This window comes from Zophobas morio, unplaced genomic scaffold (assembly GCF_036711695.1).
Source record: "Zophobas morio isolate AGI-343-1 ecotype UQ-CSIRO unplaced genomic scaffold, CSIRO_AGI_Zmor_V1 ptg000044l, whole genome shotgun sequence".
NCBI lineage: Eukaryota > Metazoa > Arthropoda > Insecta > Coleoptera > Tenebrionidae > Zophobas > Zophobas morio.
The window spans coordinates 5,312,094-5,330,539 of NW_026972149.1; the positions used below are offsets into that span (position 1 = coordinate 5,312,094).

Sequence of the window (18,446 nt, forward strand, 5' to 3'; positions counted from 1 at the left end):
GCCCGTTTAACTCGACGCAATCCTTGCGTAATGATGACGCTCGCTACTCACTTGTGTAACTACACTCGTCAACGTAAAACCACCAAAATCCCCTAGCTTGCTACGTGTTTATGCAAACGTCAATTTTCACTTGTCTCAATGTGGAGGTGTAATTAAAGTAAATATTTTTTGAATAAAACTGTGCCGGTTGGGGTTATTTGGACACTATTTGTATTCATGGAGTAATCTTGGTTGATTTTTAGCCTAATAATAACTGCTTTTATGGGTTTAAACAACTGTTTTGTGTGAAGTGGACATAACCCTAAAGACACGTCAGCTACACATATTTGCGAATTTTTTAAAATGTTGACGAAATTTGAGACGAAATCGGCCCGTGTGAAGGGGCTGTCGTTCCATCCGAAGCGTCCGTGGATTCTAGCCAGGTGAGCGCTTGTTTGGTTTTTCTAATAAGTTAGGTTAAAACCACCTAGATTTTCATTTTAAATTATTATGGTCAATTTTTAAATGGGTACACATTATGTGCCCGGAGCACAATGGATCAGAAGAGAATTGTTGTTCATTTACTTTAGACCAGTTTGCCAACTTTTACTTTCATGTAAGAAGTGCTCGATAAATAATGATTAATTATATGTTTTTTTATGAAGAGACGTTTCTGGTACAAGGTCGGGTTTAAGGATTTTTTGTGCCCTTGGATGAGAACGTTTTCAAAATTTTTAGGCTATGAAACGACCCTTATTTTCGATTTCGTGCATTATATTATTTTTAGAGTGATGGTCACATTATAGAAATATGTTGGTAAATTTAAGGAAGAAAGTGAGAGTAATCACAATCACTAATGTTGAAATATGGAACAATTTGAAATATTACCTTTCAATTGTGTTTTGTGGTGAACGATAAAATCGGAATTATGATTTTTCAGAGAAGTCGGATTTATTTGGCTGCACTTCAGGGCGAGGGAAGTTCTGTTTACATTCTTAAAAGAGGGACATTTGGTGTATCACAAATTGTCCCAAAAATGAAACTAAAAGTCTCAAGATTGTCCTAAACTCTTCCAAAAATGCAGAACCCGCGTTTTCCAAAATTATACCGAAAATAAAACACTAGGATCCCTCAAGATATTTTCCAATTCTTAAAAAAAGACACTTGGACTCCAAAGGTACCATCAAACTCCTCAAAAAACACCAGGAGCTTCCAGAGATTATTTCACATTCTTAAAAAACGACATCAAGGATCCCAAAAATTTTGAAAAGTGTAACGTTTTTCCAAACTTTTTTTTTTCCAGAAGGTATGTCATTTTCCAAAATCAGTCTTATCCTATTAAATGCTAGCCCCGCCCACCCGCCCGTTTTTTTCCAGAGGATAAGTCATTTGCCAAAATCAGTCTTATCTTATCAAGTACTAGCCCCGCCCACCCGCCCCCTATTTTTTCAGAGGATATGTCATTTGCCAAAATCAGTCTTATCCTATTAAATACTAGCCCCGCCCACCCGCCCGGTTTTTTCCAGAGGATAAGTCATTTGCCAAAATCAGTCTTATCTTATCAAGTACTAGCCCCGCCCACCCGCCCCCTATTTTTTTCAGAGGATATGTCATTTGCCAAAATCAGTCTTATCTTATGGAAGCACTAGCCCCGCCCCCTATTTTCTCGGAGGATATGTCATTTGCCAATAAGTTTTACCTTAACAAGTACTACTTACATCTTGCCTTTTTGTTTTAATATGTGTAGACTTCCTTTCACAACACGAAATTTTAAACATGTTTAAACTGGAAATTTTGTGTAAGGAAATATCGATTTTGTAATTAGGCTCCGCCCCATAATTGCAAAATTCATATTTTCTTGCAAAAATGTACCATTTAACCGTGTTTTAAGTTTCTTGTTGTAAAAAGATGGCTGTGTATATTAAGAAATAAATGGCAAAATATAAGCCCCGCCCTATGTCAATTCTGATGATTTTTTTATTCATCGTCCGACGAGGGGCGGAGCCTAATTGCAAAATCGATACTTTCCTACAAAAATTTCCCATTTTAAAGATATTATACCTTTCTAAGAATAAAAAAAAATATCACAATTGAAGTGGGGTGGGTGGGCGGGGTTTATATTTTGTCTTTTTTTTCTTACTATACATAGTATTCTTCGAACAACACGGTATTCAAAAACATGTCTTTAATTTCTTGCAAGAAATAAGTATTATGCAGTTAAGCCACGCCCCCTTGTTTCTCGGCGAATAAAAAAAAATCATCACAATTGAGATAGGGTGGGTGGGCGGGCGTACATTTTGCCTTTTTGTTTTAATATGTGTAGATTTTTTTTTCACAATATGAAACTTAAAACATGTTGAAAGTGGAAAATTTGTATAAAGAAATATCGATTTTGCAATAATTGCAAAATCCATATTTCCTTGCAAAAATGTACCATTTATACTTGTTCTAAGTTTGTTGTTGTGAAAAGATGGCTATGTATATTAAGAAAAAAAGCAAAATATCAACCCCGCCCACCCAATAAATTTATGAGGATGTATGAAATTTATTGTTAAAAAATGTGTTGGAATCTGTCAAACGATGAGTCGGTAAATTGTCGGCGTGTTTGAGCAGCTACGCTGTCTGAGACTATTCAGGGAAAAGTAGGAAGTAAAGCTAAATTACATTTCAACCTCAAGTTTATTTATATGTATAAATAATTGTGATAAAAATCAAGGCGGCTTTATAAACCACGAGTATATGGAACGTCGAGAAACCCTAAAAACCGCGATTCGCCGGATGGATCCTATTACAATACTTCCTTAGGTTACGCTCGGGAAAATGAAATCTTAAAATTTGCAGACATTTTACAATTATCGTAAATCCTATTAATGTGTGTAAACTATTTTAGCATATTTTTTTTTATAAAATCGGGTCATTTCCGAGGATGAGGAAAATTCATTCTAAACTCTTTTGATCGATTTTAAAACTTCCCTAGCGTAAGCTAAGAAAGTATTGTAATTGTAATATTTCATGTCGGTGTCTGTAAAAAAAACTACTGGATCGATTGTCAATTTTTTTCTAACCATGCCCACCAACCAAAAAATGACGTCATCTTCAAAATTACCATAGTAAGAACTGTTTAAATTTTATAAAATAAAATACTCTTGTATTCGTAGTTTATGAATCCGTGTTGAGTTTTTATTACCGAATAAATGTTGTTTTTGAATTTTGTCGAATTAGATTTGCTTATACAGTGATTGAAAAAAATTAATGAATCAGTCGAACGACCCCATTTTCTCTAAAATGTGAGAATACGCTCGCCTGTATAACAATAAAATAATGATAAGGTAAGAATTCAAATCCAACAAATGTCTACGTGACATTCTTCCGATGTATAAACATCAACATTCTAAACACTACGCATATTGCTCAGATACCATTATTCCCGTTCATAATGTGCTGTAAATATAGTTTACAATGTCCGTACTTGTGTAGAGACGGTTTATACGGATATGCTTGTGATGCTGGACCATCAGGCCCCCGAAGTTAAGCGACCACTTCTAGCCTAAATGTTACGGAAAATACAATTTATGTCATAATTTTGTTAAAAAAATACTATCTAAATTGTGCAACATATAATGAGTCTATACTTGTGCATACTTTTCTAAACAGCAAGAGTGAAAGTAGAAACTATATTGATTATCAAGTTCATCGTTTGTAAATATTTTGCAGCGTGCATTTAAAAGTCAACAATCAGTACATGATATTTTTTGTTTTTTTAGACTTTTGTTAACATTGTATCCCTGTAATACCATTTAATCGAAAAAAATTCTAGCAAGCCGTGCTATTCATTTTTAAGATAATGATGTTGGCAACAAATTGCACGGCCTACTGGATGAGTTTTGATCGATCCTATGGTATAAGAGGTTAATGTAAATGTTAATCAAATCAGTGAATTAGCGAAATTGTTGTTAAGAAAAAACACAATAGTTTAGTGATATTTATTGAGCCACAGTAGAAATTCCAATTGAATTAATTTTAAATTACCTAAACAATTTTATTTTAATGAGTATCATTTAACATAAATATTCTATTCCTTACATACTGAATATAGCTTCGGTTGATTTTTTAAACATTAGTTTTTATTAGTTTGTTAGGAACTTTTAACGAATGCAGAAATGTCGATTCAATGATGGTTAGCCGCAGATCACTTCGATTGTGTCATGGGAAACTTTGGTAACCTTAATATTCTACAATTATTGTCTAAACAAATAAACAAATTGATAATTTATTTTATTCTACTAAATCCCTTCATTTTACACTTGAGTCGTGGTTTCGACAGTTGTAGCTTCCTCATTGGAAGCCGTGGACTTCTCTTCACCGGTTGATGAGCTTTCGGTCGATTTAGTTTCAGCGGCAGTTTCCGTAGTACTACTAGCTTGTGGCGCTTCAGAAACCGTAGTGGATTCACTCGTCTCATTCGCTTTGATAATATTATCAACATCGTTGATCACGACTTTCGCGTTGACAACACTCTCAGCAGCCTGGGCTTCCTCCGGAGCAGCCGTAGTGGTCGTCGTCGTCACATTACTCGTACCATTCGCGATTTTCAGCGCCACGTCCAACGGAACAGTCGCCGCCGGGAAATTGCTGTAAAAATTAACAATCCCCGGCGTCAAAGTTTCAAAGATCTTCTGGAAGTCCACCGGCTGCAGCACGCTTTGGATTTTCTCTCCCGCGTCGGGTACTGCATTCACGTCGATGATGTCGGACGCCAAACTCCTCGCTTTCCCGACGGGCGACTCCAGCACATTCTTGCGGAAGTTGGGGAAGTCCTTGAAGTTGCGCAGGCTTTCGGCTTCGGCACCTGTGACGTAAAACACGGTGGCACTGCCCCCGTTTTGGAAGTCGGTGCGGTAACCGAAACCACGGAACTCGGATGAGGGGGCGGAGGGTATGTTGTAAGTGACTGAAGCTGCGGAAGTGCTGCCGGCTTGACTTTGCGGTAGGGTGTAAGCGAGTGGTGACACGGCGGGAAGTGCTGGCAGGTAGGGTTGGGGGAAGTACGGCGAGATTTGAGTGAGGGGGGTGTAATGTGAATAGTAAAATTGAGATTGCGCTGGGGCGATCCAAACGCAACATGCACTCACCAGCTGAAAAAAAAAACAAAATTAGTTCAAGGGGTATTGGTTTTTGGAATTTCAAGATGGCGGCCGGGGATTTTTTCGAACAGATTGTTTTAAGTAGAGCGCACACATACATTGGTTTGTGTTTTTGCCTTCTTTTTTTATTTTTTATATGGGTGTATCCGGGAAAGGCCCGCTATAATTGGTACCAAAAAACGACAAAGGTTGGTGCACTTGTTGCAGCTTAAGCTCCCACTGGTACACTTTTTACTGAACTAGTTTCGTCGAAAAGTGTCTCAAGGTTTATTAAAGCGCACCGAAACCAACACAAAAACAAAAAGTATAATTATTTATTAGCGTTTTTCTTTTTTTTTTTTTTTTTTCTCTTTTTTTTATAATCTGATTGCGTTGTTGCTACGCGTGCTTTATTATCCTCACCCGCTGTTCGCCGATATCGCAAGTGGAAAAACTAGTTTTAAGAGCATTGTTCTGTTCGGTTCCTCCACTTTTCGAAATACAAAGACGAAAGTACCACCGTTTGACGCAATCCTAAGACAATAATTGCCTGAAATTTACGTTGATCCAGTTCAAAATCGTAATTAAATTTAAAATGTCAACAACCAAACAAGACCCGCCTCGTTCTTTCTTCATTAACAGATGAAATTCAAGGTTGTCGAAATATCAACGAAGGCCACTGTCGGTATTTTCCCGTGTCGTAAGTACTTATTTTCAATTTTGGATAAGTCATCGGGTACTTTTTTTAAATCGACGATGATGTTTTGCGATGTCGCTACAGTTTTTGCAGCAATTATTTTAAACGGAATTATTAAAGCCGCTTATGGGTAATGTTCTTTTAATTTTTAAATTGGGATGGGCGTGTCAACCAAAAACTGAAGTTAAATGTCATGATGTGTTATTTTTCCGTATCGAAAATAATGAATATTAATAATTGCACAACGAGTAGGTAATTGAATTTAAGTGCCTAATAATTATTTGTTTACTATGGATTAAAATTGCGACTAAAATTTTAATATAAATGGACAACGTTACAATTTTTAATTAGTTTTTTGTAGTTTTGTAGCAATTAGAATTAATTTAATTTTCCGTTAACTGTTTTCACTTTTACATACCAAATTTTAAGTATGGTTATTATTACTATTATTTAAGAAAAGTAAATGTCTTAGATGGAAAAATTGATTTCAGTCTTTGAAGCTATTCTCTTTTTGAAATATTTTATTAAGGTACAGTGTGCGTCTAAAGGCTGGAACCATGTTTTAATAATTGGCATTATTTTTATTTTGTATTGACTTTTTTGATTTTTTTGAAATTAGTACTATGAAAGTTTGTTTTTCCAGAGAAGATATTAACAGTACAAAAGAAATACATGAATGAGTTAACTTATTTTGAAGACTGATGGCCGTTCCAATGGAATATTCCTCCATGGAGCAATGTAGAAAACATTAGTTTATTAAATTTTTGATGGGTAGTTCCATAAAAAAAATAGGGTGGTAGGGATACCTCACAAAAATAAACGCATCAATAGTGGTTACCGATTGTAACTCGATCCCGTCATTATACTAAACCCCGCTAATACAATAAAAATGCGTAATCTCGTGCCGTTTCTTCATGCAAATTTCTTCGATAATTAGGGGTTACCCTTTAATTATAGTAATAGTTTGAACCTTGAAGCACCAATTTAAGATCGAACCCGAGTGATACGATTGACGGTTATAATCTAACACTAGTCGCAATTAGGTACTATCCAATAAGAAAAGAATAATTAGTCTTAAAATCACTCAACACTTACGAGGTAGTACACCTTCATGATGGGGTCAGCCACTTAACTTAACGCGACAACGAAGTCGGCAATGTGTAACAACTGGTTAATATTTGGGAATCGACTTGGAATTTATAGCATCGGATCTTGTTTCCCCCGTCCTCAATAACGTGCTCCAAATTAGAGGGTACCAATGTATGTGTGAAGTACACCGGCTTATTCAGATTGTAGACGAAACCAGTGTGGATCTAAAATTAGTCATCGGACAGGGTGGTACCCGGGTGCCACTAAGTGAGCAATTTATATGCGTATTTCGAAATTCATTATCATATCCTGATAAGAGATAGAAAAAGTGGGCAATCCTGTTTGGATTCGACGGCATGGAAAGTACCCCGGTGTCGGATGTACCCCGAACTGACCTTAGTTGGGGTGAATGAAGATTGCGTCAAAGCATAATTAATTTAGCGTGTAATTATAATGAGCGTAATGTTTTGTGTGTTGTAAATATATTTCCGTTGATTTATCGTTGCTCTATAATTTTTAACTATCTAATAAGCAGTCAAAGTCGTTTAAACAACTGATATTTCTTAGACGACTTATCTATTGATCTTTTTTTATTGCTACCATGCTTTTTTATTTTTTCTTTATTGTTGTTTGTAATTTATGTAGTTTTAAGCAATTGGTGTCTGGAAAAGAAGGTGAACAACAATTCATTGAATGTTCTTTTTTATTGCGGGTGTTCAAATACCACTTTTAGGGCGGTTAACTTGTATTGTAGTGACATTTACATTGGTGTTTAATTTGAAGAGGTGCATACGAATTCGGAGAAATTCACGTGACCTTTAAGGCCTTTCCCTCTCAGTCACATAGGACAACCAGTTGACCAGTTGATGCCTACGAGATGGGAAACGCCCAAACCACATCTCTAATACCAGATTCTGTTTGGCAATTTAGTGTTTAGATAATGAACAATGTGATCTACATTTTATATATCCTCTTGCCACATAAATCATCGCGTTACTAAATTCGACCTTTACGTATTAGCCACAATTAACTATTTTGCAATTGTTAAAATAATAATTAATAACTGTTTATCATTTAGCTTGCATAATGGATCCATTCAACTTTGGGACTATCGCATGTGCACTCTGCTCGAAAAGTTTGACGAACACGATGGTCCAGTCAGAGGCATTTGTTTCCACAACCAGCAACCCTTGTTCGTCTCAGGGGGTGACGACTATAAAATTAAAGTAGGCGAAACTCGTTTAACGTTTCTGTTGTAAATGTCACGACGGGCTGCAAGCTCCCAATAAATATCTAGCGTGGTTCGATGTCGCTTTAACTCATTTGATTTTGCAACGACAGACACCTATAGACACATCCATTAAACCCGATCGGAGAAATACCGCCCAAAAATTGACATTTACCAACAGAAACGAGTCACTTTTTCTACAACACGCGTTATCCTAGGTCTGGAACTACAAACAAAAACGTTGCATTTTCACTTTGTTGGGTCATCTCGATTACATTCGTACTACCATGTTCCACCATGAGTACCCTTGGATCGTGTCAGCCTCTGACGATCAAACTATCCGCATCTGGAACTGGCAAAGTCGTACCTGCATTTGCGTTCTGACAGGTCACAACCATTACGTAATGTGTGCGATGTTTCACCCGTCGGAGGACCTATTGGTGTCTGCGTCACTCGATTCCACGGTCCGAGTCTGGGACATCTCCGGTACTTTTCCAAACCCTCTCTCTCTATCGCTCTAATCGTCCAGTTTTAAGGCTTACGCAAGAAAAACGTCGCCCCGGGTCCCGGAGGGTTAGAAGAGCATTTGAAAAATCCCGGTACTACCGACCTGTTCGGGCAAGCCGACGCCGTCGTGAAACATGTTCTTGAAGGCCACGATCGTGGGGTAAACTGGGCTTGTTTCCACCCCACTTTACCTTTGATCGTGTCGGGTGCCGATGATCGACAAATCAAACTGTGGCGCATGAACGATTCCAAAGCATGGGAAGTGGATACCTGCCGCGGACACTACAACAACGTTTCGTGCGTTCTGTTCCACCCTCGCCAGGAACTACTCCTTTCCAACAGCGAAGACAAAAGTATCCGGATATGGGACATGGCGAAGCGCAATTACTTGCACACTTTCCGCAGAGAACACGACCGTTTTTGGGTTTTGACCGCGCACCCGAATTTGAATTTGTTTGCCGCCGGACACGACACAGGCATGATAATATTCAAATTAGAGCGCGAACGGCCTGCGTACACCGTCCATGGTAACTTCTTGTACTACGTCAAGGACCGCCATTTACGGAAACTCGACTTTACGACTTCGAAGGATATCCCGGTTATCCAGATTAGAGGCGGAGGGAAGACCCCCGTTTTTAGAATGTCGTTCAATCCTGCCGAAAATGCAGTTTTGTTGTCGATTCGGTCCTCGAATGTGGACAACAGCACGTACGATTTGTACACCATAGCTAAGGAATCGGAGCGGGAGGACCAGGTTCCCGAAGCCGAAAGCAAAAGGTCTTCGGGTTTGACCGCATTGTGGGTCGCCCGGAATAGGTTTGCGGTATTGGATAGGTCGCATCAACTCGTCATCAAAAATTTGAAGAACGAAGTGACCAAGAAGGTCCAGACACCACCTTGCGATGAGGTGTTCTACGCCGGGACTGGGATGCTGTTGCTACGGGACCCGGAACATGTGACGTTGTTCGACGTTCAACGTAAACGGACGCTGGATCAGGGTGAGTTCGTTGGATTTATAGAATAGAAACCGAGATTAGTACTGGACTAGAATCGTATTACGTGAAAATGTCAGGTTACTCATATAGAATTGTTAACGATATGGGTGGATTTCCCGAGTTGCGACTTTTGGTGTAGGTAACGAAGTCAAGGTTTTGCGAAAACAAATGAACAAGTCTCGGTCGAATCGAGGTGACGGGTCACCGTACCTTGGTTGCTCAAGTCGCGACATTATCAGAAGTCGTACCTCTGTCCCAACCAACCAAATTTACGTTTCCTTATTTTTAGTCAAAATAAACAAATGCCGGTACGTCGTGTGGTCCCAGGACATGAATTTCATAGCTTTGTTAGCTAAGCACTCTGTCACAGTTTGTAACAGAAAATTGGAAGTGTTGTGTTCTCTTCACGAGAATACAAGAGTCAAATCGGGAGCTTGGGATGATTCTGGAGTTTTCATTTATACCACCAGTAATCACATCAAGTATACTTTGATTCACGGGTAACTAGTTTTAGGATGACGTTAACCGAATTTAATCGAGTTTTTCTTTAGCGATCATGGCATAATTCGCACTCTTGATTTGCCAATTTACATCACAAGGGTCAAGGGAAAGCACGTCTTTTGTCTAGACAGGGAGTGTAAGCCTCGGGTCCTGACCATCGACCCTACCGAATACAAATTCAAGTTATCCCTGATCCACCACCGTTACGACGAAGTCCTATACATGGTTAAGAACTCCAGACTTGTAGGTCAAGCTATCATTTCTTACTTGCAGCAGAAAGGTTACCCAGAAGTAGCACTACACTTCGTCAAGGATGACAAGACTCGTTTTACTTTGGCTTTGGAGTGTGGTAACATCGAAATAGCGCTAGATGCAGCCAAAGCTTTGAACGACAAAATGTGCTGGGAACAGTTAGCCCAAACTGCTTTGTGGCACGGCAACCACCAAGTAGTCGAAATGTGCTACCAACGCACCAAGAGCTTCGAAAAACTGTCGTTCCTATACCTAATCACCGGAAACCTAGACAAGCTACGAAAGATGACCAAAATCGCTGAAATCCGAAAAGCTAGATCTTCGCAGTACCACGGCGCGTTGCTCCTTGGTGACGTCCAAGAACGCATACGAGTACTGAAAGCCTCAAACCTAACGTCGCTTGCGTACTTGACCGCGGCGACTCACGGCTACGAGGAAGAAGCAGAAGAACTGAAGGGTTTAATCGGCAACGAGAAGAAGGTCCCTGATGTTGATCCCAACGCCAAATTCTTCATCCCTCCGCCTCCAATCCAGCAAGCCGAAAGCAACTGGCCTTTGCTCACGGTGAGCCGCAGCTTCTTCGAAACCAACGCTATGGTTCAAGCCGCTTCTAAGAGCTTGATGGTGGAACCAATCGCCGAACCTTTGGACGAAGACGTCGCGGGTTGGGGCGACGACGACGAAGAGCTTGACGTGGATACTGAGAGAAAGTACGATGATGCGGCACCTGCGGATAGCGAAGGTGGATGGGATGTGGAGGATGCGGATTTGGAGATCCCCGATTTGGGGACGTCGCAGCCGCAACAGTCAGCTGACAACTTCGTGCACTTGCCGACGCAAGGACCCAACGCGACTTTGACGTGGACGAAGAACTCGCAACTCGCCGCTGACCACATAATGGCGGGTTCCTTCGAGTCTGCGTGCAGGTTGTTGCACGACCAACTCGGTATAGTGAATTTCGAGCCCTACGAGAGCGCATTCATTGGTTTATATGGCGGGTCGAGGACCATCACGACTTGGCAAGCTAACGTACCGTCGAACTTTACTTATCCGTTGCGGAATTGGAAGGACGCCGGACCCAAAGGAGGACTGCCTGTAGCAGGGATCAAGCAAAACGATTTGGTTCAAAAACTACAGGTATTGTCGTGTGTTTTTGTAGCAGTAATTGTATTTAGTGATTTGTAGGTTTGCTATCAGTTGACGACGGGTGGCAAATTCAGTGAAGCGATCGAAAAGTTCCGCGGGCTACTTCTTCAAATTTCGCTTTTGGTGGTAGACAACAAGCAGGAGATTTCGGAAGCCGAGCAGTTGTTGAGATTGTGTAGGGAATACATTTGTGGGCTTCAAATGGAAACTCTGCGCAAGAGTTTACCGAAAACGTCCCTAGAAGAACAGAAGCGTCAATGTGAGATGGCGGCTTATTTCACCCATTGTAATTTGCAGTCGGTCCATCAGATATTGACGCTACGTACTGCTTTGAACATGTTTTTCAAACTAAAGAACTATAAAACTGCCGCTTCTTTTGCAAGGAGGTTGTTGGAATTAGGTCCCAGACAGGATGTGGCGTCCCAAGCGAGGAAGATCTTACAGGCTTGCGATTCTAATCTTTCAGATGAATTGCAGTTGCACTATGACGAACATAACCCCTTTAATTTGTGTGGTTATTCCTATACTCCTATTTATAGAGGTAAACCGGAGGAAAAGTGTCCGTTCTGTGGTACTTCGTATCTTCCGAAATATAAGGGATGCGTCTGCAGTGTTTGCACGGTGGCAGAAATTGGCAAAGATAGTATTGGACTGCGTATTAGTGTTCATCAGTTTAGATAAATGTTACTCCACTTAATAATATATTACAATGTGATTAAAATAAACGTTATTTAAGGTGTAATGATTTTTATTAGTTTCAAATGTTAAGAGTGGAGGAGTACTAACATGCATTTCTAGAACTACGAGTGCAGAAAAATGTAATTTCCGTAAATTTGTGTAGTTTGATGTTCAAAGTACTTCTAAATATGGATGGATTTGAATTCGTAAAGCGTTGTTTCTAGTACGAAATACAATTGTTTTGTTCACAATGGTACTTTAGTTGTTGAAACAACGGTTCGCGAACACGTTCTAAGTTGGCTTAATTCTAATACAAATCATACTTTGTAATGAAGCTGCTATTCGAGATGTAATGACCTTTATTAAGCTTCAAGTGTTTAATAACAGAGGAATAGGTACTAACATGCAATGCTAGAACTATGTATGTAAAAAAATTTCTAGTAACTATATCCCCAAAAATTTGTTAGAAACTACGAATTATTTTGTACCATTTAAGAACAAAACTGTGATCCAAATAGCGCGTGTACGTTTACTAATCCCCCCCTCCTTATCAGTTAGGACAAATTAAGATAACCTAAGTCGCCCGTTTTCTCGCTGTAAGCTTTATTTCAATATCATATCACAATCGTTCCTAATCTAAAAGAAACACAGTACATAACAACGACAGTAGTGGTTAAAACAAAAACCTTGTAAGGGCTTCAATCAAGGAACCATTGTGTAATGAAAGAGCCCGTCAAAAGGCACGATTACATTAAGGTGCATTCAGACCAAGGGAGCACCGGCGAATGATGTTCGGACTGGTTTAGATACACCTTCTTTACAACAAAAAGCACAATTCTTGGTGCTGGTAATTTTAAATTACAACAATTTAAAAATTCCTCCACTGGTCCGTAAATCAAGTTGAAAACAAATGGCGCAGTGACGAGGATTTTTTATCACAATGAAATTGCACAACAAAAGTACAGTTAAAAGAAATACACAAAAACGGCTTGAAAAAAACCGAGTAGAAAGATAATCACCATAATCTCAATGTAACTAGGACTACTACGAGATTTCATATTAGATTCCAATACACGGTTTATGTTCCTCTGTAACTGACTAATTTTTTCGCCATGTTCTTGAAGACTTTGCTCCAGGTCATGAATTGCCAACATAATGCTACAAATAACAACAACAGTGGTATAAACATGTCGCCGAAAATCGACATACAACCTTGAGTTTGTCGCCGCTAAAGGCATCTTCTTCACAGACTGAGTCGAGTCGGAATGAAATTCTTCGGAAGTTGTAGCACTATCATTGACGTCCGCGTCAGACGAAACTTGCTTGGGCGCCATTTTTCGTTTGGCGACTTTCAAAGTTGAAGAACGAGTGTCTCCTTGTTGCGGCTCCACACTTATTATACTGGCAGTACGAATCATGGGAGTATGATGTTTTGTTCTTGTTTGTATAAGATAGTTAAACTCATACTGATATAAATCATTCCGAGGATCCCAAGGTCGTAAATCTGAGTGCTTATAAACCCACTGCCCCGTTTTTAAATCTTGTTGAAAATGTATAGGAACCCAGTCCTCACATTTTGCTTTACGCTCTTTCGAACGTGCTGCAAACAAACGTGAACATGTTGCACAACACTGAAAAACATTTACGCATTTACCTCTTTGTGCTTCCTCTAAGACGGTTTTTTCTTCCGTGGCTGCGTTCATATCATCTCTTAATATCGCGGCTGATACGTGCTGCCACAGCCTCTCTGATTCATACTCTTCTTGATGATCTACAGGAACTGTGTATCGTGTTAACCGATGTCGGCGAACATTGGATGTAGGACACCAGAACGTTTGTTGTTCGCCTGTTCTTTTATCCTTAATGTAAATAGTACCATCCCAGTACCCGTCAATAGTTGCTAGAGTTTCTTTCCCGAGTCTCAATCGACCCGAAATACAATTCGTCTGCTCAGCTCCACCAAGAAAAGGCTACAAATGTCTACTTTATTAACCAACCGAGTCACATCTTTCATCATCATTACTTTGAGTTTAAATTCGATTTCTGTAAAATATCCGGTTTTTTCGCAATCTATTGATACCTTCCCACCTAACTCCATAGTGAGTGTACCCATTAAAATACCCTTACAGTGTGCATACGGGACGGTAATTGTGTAATCTTCCCCTCTCGGTAGGAAAGTTAAAACTGCTGTACCATCCAAGATGGCCGAGGTTGAGTTTCCGTAAAACTTCGACCTTGCCAAAATACTGGCACTTATCGAGAAACCATCTTGTCGATTAGTAACGTAAAACGCCGACACCTAATTCGACCAATCAAAATCTTACATAGCCAAAGTGTCTCAAACTTACAGGTGGGTGATGCGAAACCTGCTCAGCCAGATAAAACGTTTTCGAACCGTTAGGGTTCATCCAATAGCACCGAAAAGTTTCACCCAAAATAGGGTTATATGGTTTTTTCAAACCTTTCGGTTTTTTGTATAAACCAGAGAGATACCACTTCACCACCATTTTCATGCGGGTAAAGGCATCGTCTTCCAGAACAGCCCTAACGCGACGATTAACACACAACTTATATGGTATTTAGTGATTAGTGATTACTTACCCTGATAGAATATCAACGTGGTAGTACGAATCTGTTAATTTATCTAAAAATGAGCGTGGCTCTAGGATAAAAGTCGGCAGTACTACTTTACTTAAGTCCATCCCCGGCCGCACTTGCTTAACCAAGTACCATATCAAAGATTTGTGTTCCTCTGCTAGTTCTTCTACTTGAGCGCCGGCCTACGTTTATTATTAAGAAATACTCTGTGATTGATAATACTTACGTCGCCAAATTCTTCTTCGCTGTTTGGGACATACGGTGTCTCTGGAGGGTCCTCATCCACATCTTCTTCCTTCGCCGACATGTCCGAATCTGAATCAGTCATTTCACCGTCGCCTGTACTAAGTTGAGCTCCGTTATCAGGCTGACTAACGTCATCTAAATCTAAAAATGGACGATAAAACGACTGTTCAAACAGTACCGGCACACTAACCATGGTCAAAATGTTTTTCGTAATCGGCTTCATTCCATTGTGTCTCATGATTTGTGCTTCCTGAAGCTGACTTATTGCTAACTGAGCGTACTAAAGCTGAGTCGTTTCTTATAGAGATTTCTAAAGCGTCCAACCAACACATTCCAGACGCTTGTGATGGAGCACGGAATATCGAGTAGGAACTAGGCAACGGCTGCACCACAGCCCCGATCGTTTCATTTTCGGGCCCGCGAGGCGCCCAAATTGACTGATCTAAAGGATTGTAAAGCTTGAAACAAAAACCGTCTTTTTTACTGGGTCGTTCGATCACTTTGCACGAATTCAGCAAAATCGTTCCCACCCAGTGACTGCTCTGTAAAGGGCAAGGGTTAGTCAAGTTCGGAAAAAGGTGTCCCAACCGTTTTTCGGGCAACAAAATTCAAACACAACAAAGGTTTTTCACTGACTAGCAACACTATGACGTATGGCGATAAAACCAACGCGTGCCGTTTGTATAACAATGCACTGATTAATTGTCCAAACAAGATAAGTATTGTTTTGGTTAATATGGTAAACGACACAATTTTCGAACCATCATCTTCTTGCTCTCACACGAGTGATCACGACGTCTCCGGGGGAAGTGTTGTAATTCTGCGATGGCCGTTTTTATTTGGCACACTTGGGCCATTATGTCAATTACGTGATTTTGAACCTTCTCAGACACACCTCTTCCTACCCTATTGAAAGACTTGTCCAATTTTTACTATTTCATCATAATTAATGAAATTTTAGAATAGTTCAACTGTTGATATATACAGTTGATTAAGTAGCGTCTAAATTTGCCTATTTTGCAATTTAAAGTGAGTTCTATGACGTCACTTCTTGAAAAACAGACATACAAGGTGTGATGGTTCAGTTCTTGGGTTATCTTTTGTAATTATTCATTACCCATTATTGTCAAAAGCATGATTCATACAAACCATACTTTAGTTGAGTCACTACTCCTAAATAATAATTATAATAAAAACATGAAAACAATACATGGACAAATTGGGACACCTATTTAATAAGTTTAAAAAGAATACTTTGGCTTTGGGGCTCTTGTAAAGCAGCAGCAATCCCGGCTTCAACACGCACCACAACTTAGTCCATGACTTTAGGGTGCCCCTGATTTTTAGCCAGTCGGCTAAAACCACAACGGAAGGATCTTTGAGGGAGTTCAGTAATTCATTAGTGACGCGTTTTTTCTCTTTCCTGTAATTTTTGCGTTGTGCTTTGTATGACTCCTTCCTTGTCAGTTTGGAGCAGGTTTCGGGGGACTAAAAATTGCACTAAGCGTGGATAAAGGGGTTATGTTTGGGACTTACCCGGTCGGTGATGACGTCTGGCTTTTCGATGTGGCTGGCGACACCTGCAAGAGCAACTGAACTGTAAAAGGGCCACATCGTCAGCGTGAAATTACCAGGACTTGCAGGTCCGGGACTATTGCTTAGAGAATCACTCGAAGGAAGCTTTGGTAAAATATTAAGTAACGTTCTGGACTTTTTCTCCTCCGGTTTAGCAGTTTTGGCCGAAGGAGAGGTCACTGGTTGCGTGTGTATTTCGTGAATTGAGTGTGTACTTAAGTTAGATGTGTTTGTGGACATGTTTCTTATTTACCGAAATTGACAACTTAACCTTTTAATGGGTTACACCTACCCACCGTAACATTTCTTTAAAGCTATTTGTTTTAAATTGGCAAGCGACACTTAGCATATTAAATACTCAGTTAAGGAACCTTCGTGTTTATTCCATCTATTACTAGAAATTATCAATGTAATTGATAATAAAAACAATCGACTACCATGACTGACATTCGGTTTTTTTGGTATCAATCACATCATCGTTTATCAATTTTTGATAACTCGAAAACACTTCATATTATTGTAAACATTTCAGATGTTGTTTTAATGTTTATATTATTAAAAACACTGACGTTAACATCGCTATTTGCGAACACGCACCCATTGCGAAGCAAAATGTCACTGGTCGCACGACTAGGCCATTTTTAGTTCAGTTGCCGGATGCATTCGCTGGCACGGGCTATACCATGGTAATTTGCATTCCTCATGACGTAACATAATTCGGGTATTTTTCCATATACTACCGCCAACTTCGCTCTAAAATTCAACCGTCTGTAATAATTCTACTTTTATTCATAATCAATAAATTTCACTTACACTGATTTCTCGCACTCATAAAATTTTGCATATGCGTGATGGAAGTCGGCGAAGTATTGTGGTACAATGAACAGAAAATAAGAAAGGTAGTGGAAAATGGAATCTGACTCCATGCTAATAATTATAAACAACTGCGTTTAACGCGATGTTGTGCATCTTGCCTTGAAGACAAGGCTGTCTAAATTGGTTTAATTTTGTTATCTTATCAGCGTTTATTGTACCTACAAATTTTAACGTTCATTTCATGTTTTATGTTGTTTAAAGCAGGGGGAGAAAGCATTAACAAAAAATCAATTGCTGACCTTGGAGTATGGTAATCTTTTTTGCGCAGTTCGAGTTAATAACAAATTCATGTTTTTATTTATAGAAATCAATACATGCAATTAAGTAATTATTAAAATGTACGTACTTGGACGGATACGAAAGATGTCATTAAAGTTAAATGATCTTTTTTCTTGATAGCTGTTTTGACGTAAGTACATAACGTGTAGTAAAAAATGTATTAAAATTTAACTTTATAGTTAAGCAGCGGCGGCTCGTGAATTAAACAAGTGTCAACTCAAGAAACCAAACGAAGAAAAACTCAGTCCGGATCAATATATCTGTATTTAAGTTGGTTTACAATTTTCTGGAATTATTTTGCGTGTGTAAGCAGTTTTGGCGACGATAATTAAACGTGAACTAAAGTGAAGGAAACGGACATGAATGTTTGGTTTATTTTTCAGCTTCCAAACAGAAACGTCAAATATGACATGAATATTTTCGCACGGAACTACAATTACAAAGTAAAAATAAACGTAGTGAAGTGAACAAATATACAAACTATACCTACCTACCTTGGTTTTTCAAACACATATTTTAAACAAAGACGGTGTTAATATTTTTCTGTATACCTATAAAACCGTAGCAACAAATAAATGACAAGATGAAGGCAAAAATCCCAAACTTTTAAAACTTGAAGACAGCCTAGGTATACCTAAGTCATCTAATTTGTAGTCGGGGTACCTATGCGGACGCAA

General features: G+C 39.2%; 3 protein-coding genes and 1 long non-coding RNA gene across 8 annotated transcripts; 2 read left to right on the forward strand and 2 right to left on the reverse strand.

The window, feature by feature from the left end:
• Positions 1-59: 59 nt before the first annotated feature.
• Positions 60-12,259, forward strand: LOC135141814 (coatomer subunit alpha). Of its 2 annotated transcripts, none has more exons than XM_064073284.1 (8): positions 60-157; positions 243-422; positions 7,967-8,114; positions 8,335-8,602; positions 8,653-9,621; positions 9,908-10,118; positions 10,170-11,508; positions 11,557-12,259. In XM_064073284.1, the coding sequence occupies exons 2-8, from the start codon at positions 343-345 to the stop codon at positions 12,196-12,198; spliced, it is 3,657 nt and encodes a 1,218-aa protein (XP_063929354.1). In that variant the 5' UTR covers positions 60-157; positions 243-342; the 3' UTR covers positions 12,199-12,259. The 2 variants fall into 2 exon arrangements, with proteins under 2 accessions (XP_063929354.1, XP_063929353.1); XM_064073283.1 differs by having other exon boundaries at positions 64-186.
• On the reverse strand, positions 4,238-7,006 carry LOC135141817 (uncharacterized). The gene is made up of 2 exons (XM_064073291.1): positions 6,895-7,006; positions 4,238-5,114 (listed from the first exon to the last, which is right to left on the reverse strand). Exons 1-2 carry the CDS (start codon positions 6,910-6,912, stop codon positions 4,278-4,280), a joined length of 855 nt encoding a protein of 284 aa, XP_063929361.1. The 5' UTR covers positions 6,913-7,006; the 3' UTR covers positions 4,238-4,277.
• A 277-nt stretch (positions 12,260-12,536) lies between the features above and the next one.
• On the reverse strand, positions 12,537-17,569 carry Orp8 (Oxysterol-binding protein-related protein 8). 4 transcript variants are annotated; one of them, XM_064073287.1, is made up of 12 exons: positions 17,428-17,569; positions 17,062-17,367; positions 16,576-17,008; positions 16,294-16,527; positions 15,230-15,581; positions 15,020-15,180; positions 14,797-14,975; positions 14,544-14,739; positions 14,219-14,494; positions 13,850-14,165; positions 13,408-13,795; positions 12,537-13,353 (listed from the first exon to the last, which is right to left on the reverse strand). In XM_064073287.1, exons 3-12 carry the CDS (start codon positions 16,852-16,854, stop codon positions 13,161-13,163), a joined length of 2,574 nt encoding a protein of 857 aa, XP_063929357.1. In that variant the 5' UTR covers positions 16,855-17,008; positions 17,062-17,367; positions 17,428-17,569; the 3' UTR covers positions 12,537-13,160. The 4 variants fall into 4 exon arrangements, with proteins under 4 accessions (XP_063929357.1, XP_063929358.1, XP_063929359.1 ...); XM_064073288.1 differs by having other exon boundaries at positions 16,576-16,619; positions 16,671-17,367; XM_064073289.1 differs by having other exon boundaries at positions 16,576-16,619; positions 17,212-17,367; positions 17,428-17,568.
• Positions 17,570-17,640: 71 nt separating this feature from the next.
• Positions 17,641-18,127, forward strand: LOC135141820 (uncharacterized). The gene is made up of 3 exons (XR_010282425.1): positions 17,641-17,740; positions 17,795-17,899; positions 17,949-18,127. It is a non-coding gene; the product is annotated as an uncharacterized LOC135141820 (long non-coding RNA).
• The last annotated feature ends 319 nt before the right edge of the window (positions 18,128-18,446 follow it).